The sequence below is a fragment of the Poecilia reticulata genome, linkage group LG2 (genome assembly GCF_000633615.1).
Source record: "Poecilia reticulata strain Guanapo linkage group LG2, Guppy_female_1.0+MT, whole genome shotgun sequence".
Taxonomy (NCBI): domain Eukaryota; kingdom Metazoa; phylum Chordata; class Actinopteri; order Cyprinodontiformes; family Poeciliidae; genus Poecilia; species Poecilia reticulata.
The window spans coordinates 13,321,857-13,325,464 of record NC_024332.1 but is presented as its reverse complement, the minus strand read 5'-3'; the positions used below and the strand labels follow the sequence as shown (position 1 = coordinate 13,325,464).

Genomic DNA, 3,608 nt, shown 5'->3' with positions numbered 1-3,608 from the left:
TTTTTTCTCTTCCAACTCAGGGCTGTGACCTGATTCTGAACACATCAGGCCGTCGTACCTTCAGGGGGGGGAACCACCGCATGTTAAAAGCTGAAGGCAGTGGCGCGTACACCTGCACTCTGACCTTTACCCTGGATGGAGCAGCAAGGTCTGTGTCAGAGACCATTAATGCAACGGTCACAGGTCAGTTCAGATTCAGCAGCAAAACTGTTTTATGGAACCAACTTTGGAAATGACTACCATTTTTTTCATTTTTTTACAGCACACAAAAAGGGAAAAAAACTGGAGTTAAAAATTCATGCAGAGATTTTTTTCTAATAGGCATTAAAAAGCTGGGACAACTATAGTTTGAACTAAAACAGCAAGCAAAAACAAAGAATCAACTGATGGAGAAAATCAAATAACACCAGAAAATAAATATATATTTTTTAAATGTAACTTCTTTTTTTTTTTTGTCACATTAGAGCAACAGTTCCTGCCTCCACAGATCCATGAACCAGAAAATGAAATTATAAAGGCAGCAAAAGGTGAGGTCGTCTTTTAGACTTTCTTTTTCAGAAAAAAAAAGTCTCTCAGTTTGGGTTTTTATTACAGATGCGGTCTTAATAACCGGGTTGTTTAGCACAAATAACCCATTTCTTTATTGGTGTCATTTTCACTGCGGATGTAAGTCGCAACACTTTCCAGTCCTACATAAAACTCTGGAGATGAGCTCCATCTACATCTCCATCTAAAGCAGGTTCTTCACACCAGAAACCACATGCAGCGTTTGGATCACGTGGTTAAAGACTCCTCAAGTATCTCAGTACATCTTAAGAAAGCATAAATTCATGCTGATTTGCTTTAGGTTGCATCTAATTCAAATACAGTTTGCTCTGCATCTTCAGGCATTCAAACCTACTGAACTGAATTTCCGTTTTAAATGATCAAATAAAAAAACGACGACTATTTTAGACGAATCTGCTTTGGCTCAGCAAATACATCCAGGCCTTAAAGATTTGTAATTTGTTCTTCCTTTATTTCACATGGAGATGAATAAAAAATAAAATAAAATAAAAAAGACAAAATTCAAATACATGGGTGGTTTATCTCAAGTGCACTCATGCTGAGAGATCTGTAATTTCTTCCTTCTTGCTTTTAGGGTCGAATTTCACAAAGAGGTGTCTGGTGTTTGTTCCCGGTGCGACGAGACATTTTGTTGACGTCATTTGGTTGGTCGAAAATAAAGTCGAATTTGATTCTCAGTCGTCTGAACGCATCTACACACCACGGCAGCGGTTGGTACATTTAAATTAACTTCTGCTAGTGGACAAATGATGCCACCTTTTAAGGCCGACGCTTTCAATGATTTGACTTTCTAACAGTAAGTGGACCAGAGATGAACCAAAGGGTGTGTGGTTGGAGCGGCTGCTGATCTTCTCAGAACTGAGGCAGGAGGATTTCTACCTCAACTACACCTGCAGGGTCTACGATGACCGAGGCAATTCAGAGAGATACTTTACGTTGCTGCCAACAGGTAGAGCTTGAGCGCATAAACTGTGTCGCTTTGATTTTGTCGTGCCAAATGCTGCTGTTCTTAAACGTTCAATACCTTATAAAACCGTTTCTTCATTGACTCTGTGTTTCTGTTTTGCTTTTGTTCTGGCGTAATACACTACATATGTATCGATAAGAATTTTTGCTCCGTTTAAGATTTGGATTTGACCGCATGTGAGGTATTTTAGATTTTGAACCAGATACATCAAAGTAGTGAAAAAGCTCTTTAGGTTTCTGACTCAGAAGACATCTACTCACCCACCATAAGTGGCAATACTTTCTGACACAACATAGACAAATACCTGCTCTCCACTGACTGGATAACAAATACAGAATAGAACAAGGAAAGGACGCCGTTGCCTCTCTAGTCTCCGTTTATCCTTCTGCCTGGACAACCGGAGAACGATGGACCCAAAACCACCGTTAACAACACGTAGAAGTTCATCTTTAACAGAAAGAGATCTATTGAAATCATCACTTCATGTTCCAACCACAATATGACCCTCATTTTCATAATTATGGGTCATAAAAATTTAATTTTATGGCCCTGAATACGTTCCAACAGCCTCATTGTTGTGGCCTGAGATTTATTTCCTCTCAAGTTTTCAGCCTGACAAAAAAAAACAAAAAACAACAACATTGACGTTAGCGCTTGCTGCTCGCGCTTTTCAAACGTTGATTTTAGTTGCCTTTGTACCCCCGATGGACTTCCCCCTCTTTAGCTCTGACTTCCTGCTCTGGTGTCTCAAGTTAAATATGAGACGCACAAGTGGCTTTGAACTAATACAGCTAATACAGCTTGTTGTGATTATCCAGCTAGATCCAGAGCCATGGAGGCATCGATGAAGTAGAATCAAAAGATTGTTGCTTAAAAACAATTTTGTTTTGTAGGTTTTAATTAAGTTTGATTTAGAGGAGGATTTATAAGGAAAATCTGCCTAAACCAAAGTATTGTCAGTGTAAATTGATTTTACTCTGATATGTGATTTCTTGTTTCCACAGATCCGAACATCATCCTTCCCATCGGTTTAGTGTTTGGTGGAGTGACTGTTCTCTTCGTCATCAGCATCACCGTCTACTACATCTTCAGGACAGACATTGTGCTGTGCTTCAGGAGAGCGTTTCCAGTTCTTTATACAAATAAAGGTAACACTTCACATCAGAGGTGAAGATGAAAATGTGCTGTGGACATTACAACACCATCAATGGAAATAAAGTGGAAACATCCAGTTAGCAGCCTCTCCTTGAAAACAAACCCCCCAAAAAAAACACGATACAGCAGCTATGGGATACAGTAGCACACAAAAATCCAAAGCCACAGAATCTCAAATTTTTTTATCTCACATTTCAGCACATCTTTACAGAGATAGCACAAAAACCACAGCACTGTGCTCTTTCAGATAAAATCTCACCCACCTATGATTTTGACTAAATTGAACTCAAAACTGAGTTCCTGGTAAAATAACTTTTTCTCACTTTGTCCAGTTTATAATAAGAAAAAAAACTTAAAAACTTAGTGGTAATTATAATTATCACTACATAAAATAAATAAATGGATTGTGTTTTTGTTGTGGGTTGCACAGTGGAACAGCAGGTGGCACTGTTGCCCTGTAACAAGCAGGTGCACGGTTTAATTCCCACCATGGGTTTTTTCTGAATGGAGTGTGCTTGTTCTTCTTAATCATGTCTCTGTGCTTCCTTCCTCAATTCAAAGTATTCATTTTAGGTTAATTGGTCCTTGTAAGTTTCATTTGTGCGCTCATGTTTTTGTTTATTATTATTTTCTGAAGCCATTGTTATTTAACTTGGTACAATTTTGTTGTCTGTTTTGAGAAAGCAAGCTTTTTATGCAACTAATTCAAATTTACTTTTAGATCTTGATGGCAAGCTGTATGATGCTTATGTGGCATACCCCAATCCTGGTGCCTTTGGGTTCAGTGAGGAAGTGGAGAAGTTCGCCCTGCAGACGTTGCCTGAAGTGTTGGAACAGGCCTGTGGCTACAAACTGTTCATAGCGGGCCGTGACTGCCTGCCGGGGCAGGGTAAGTCTCCCACATGGGAAAGTTAGCCTC

The 3,608-nt window shown here is 39.3% G+C and overlaps 1 protein-coding gene across 1 annotated transcript in view; it reads left to right on the top strand.

Annotated features, from left to right (window-relative positions):
* The window catches only part of LOC103478334 (interleukin-1 receptor type 1-like), a 9,860-nt gene that overhangs the window by 4,709 nt on the left and 1,543 nt on the right, over positions 1-3,608 (top strand). Inside the window, exons 5-10 of the mRNA XM_017310207.1 lie at positions 21-183; positions 465-527; positions 1,142-1,277; positions 1,365-1,516; positions 2,539-2,682; positions 3,411-3,578. Coding sequence (XP_017165696.1) covers positions 21-183; positions 465-527; positions 1,142-1,277; positions 1,365-1,516; positions 2,539-2,682; positions 3,411-3,578 — 826 coding nt within the window. The remainder of the gene's footprint in view (positions 1-20; positions 184-464; positions 528-1,141; positions 1,278-1,364; positions 1,517-2,538; positions 2,683-3,410; positions 3,579-3,608) is intronic.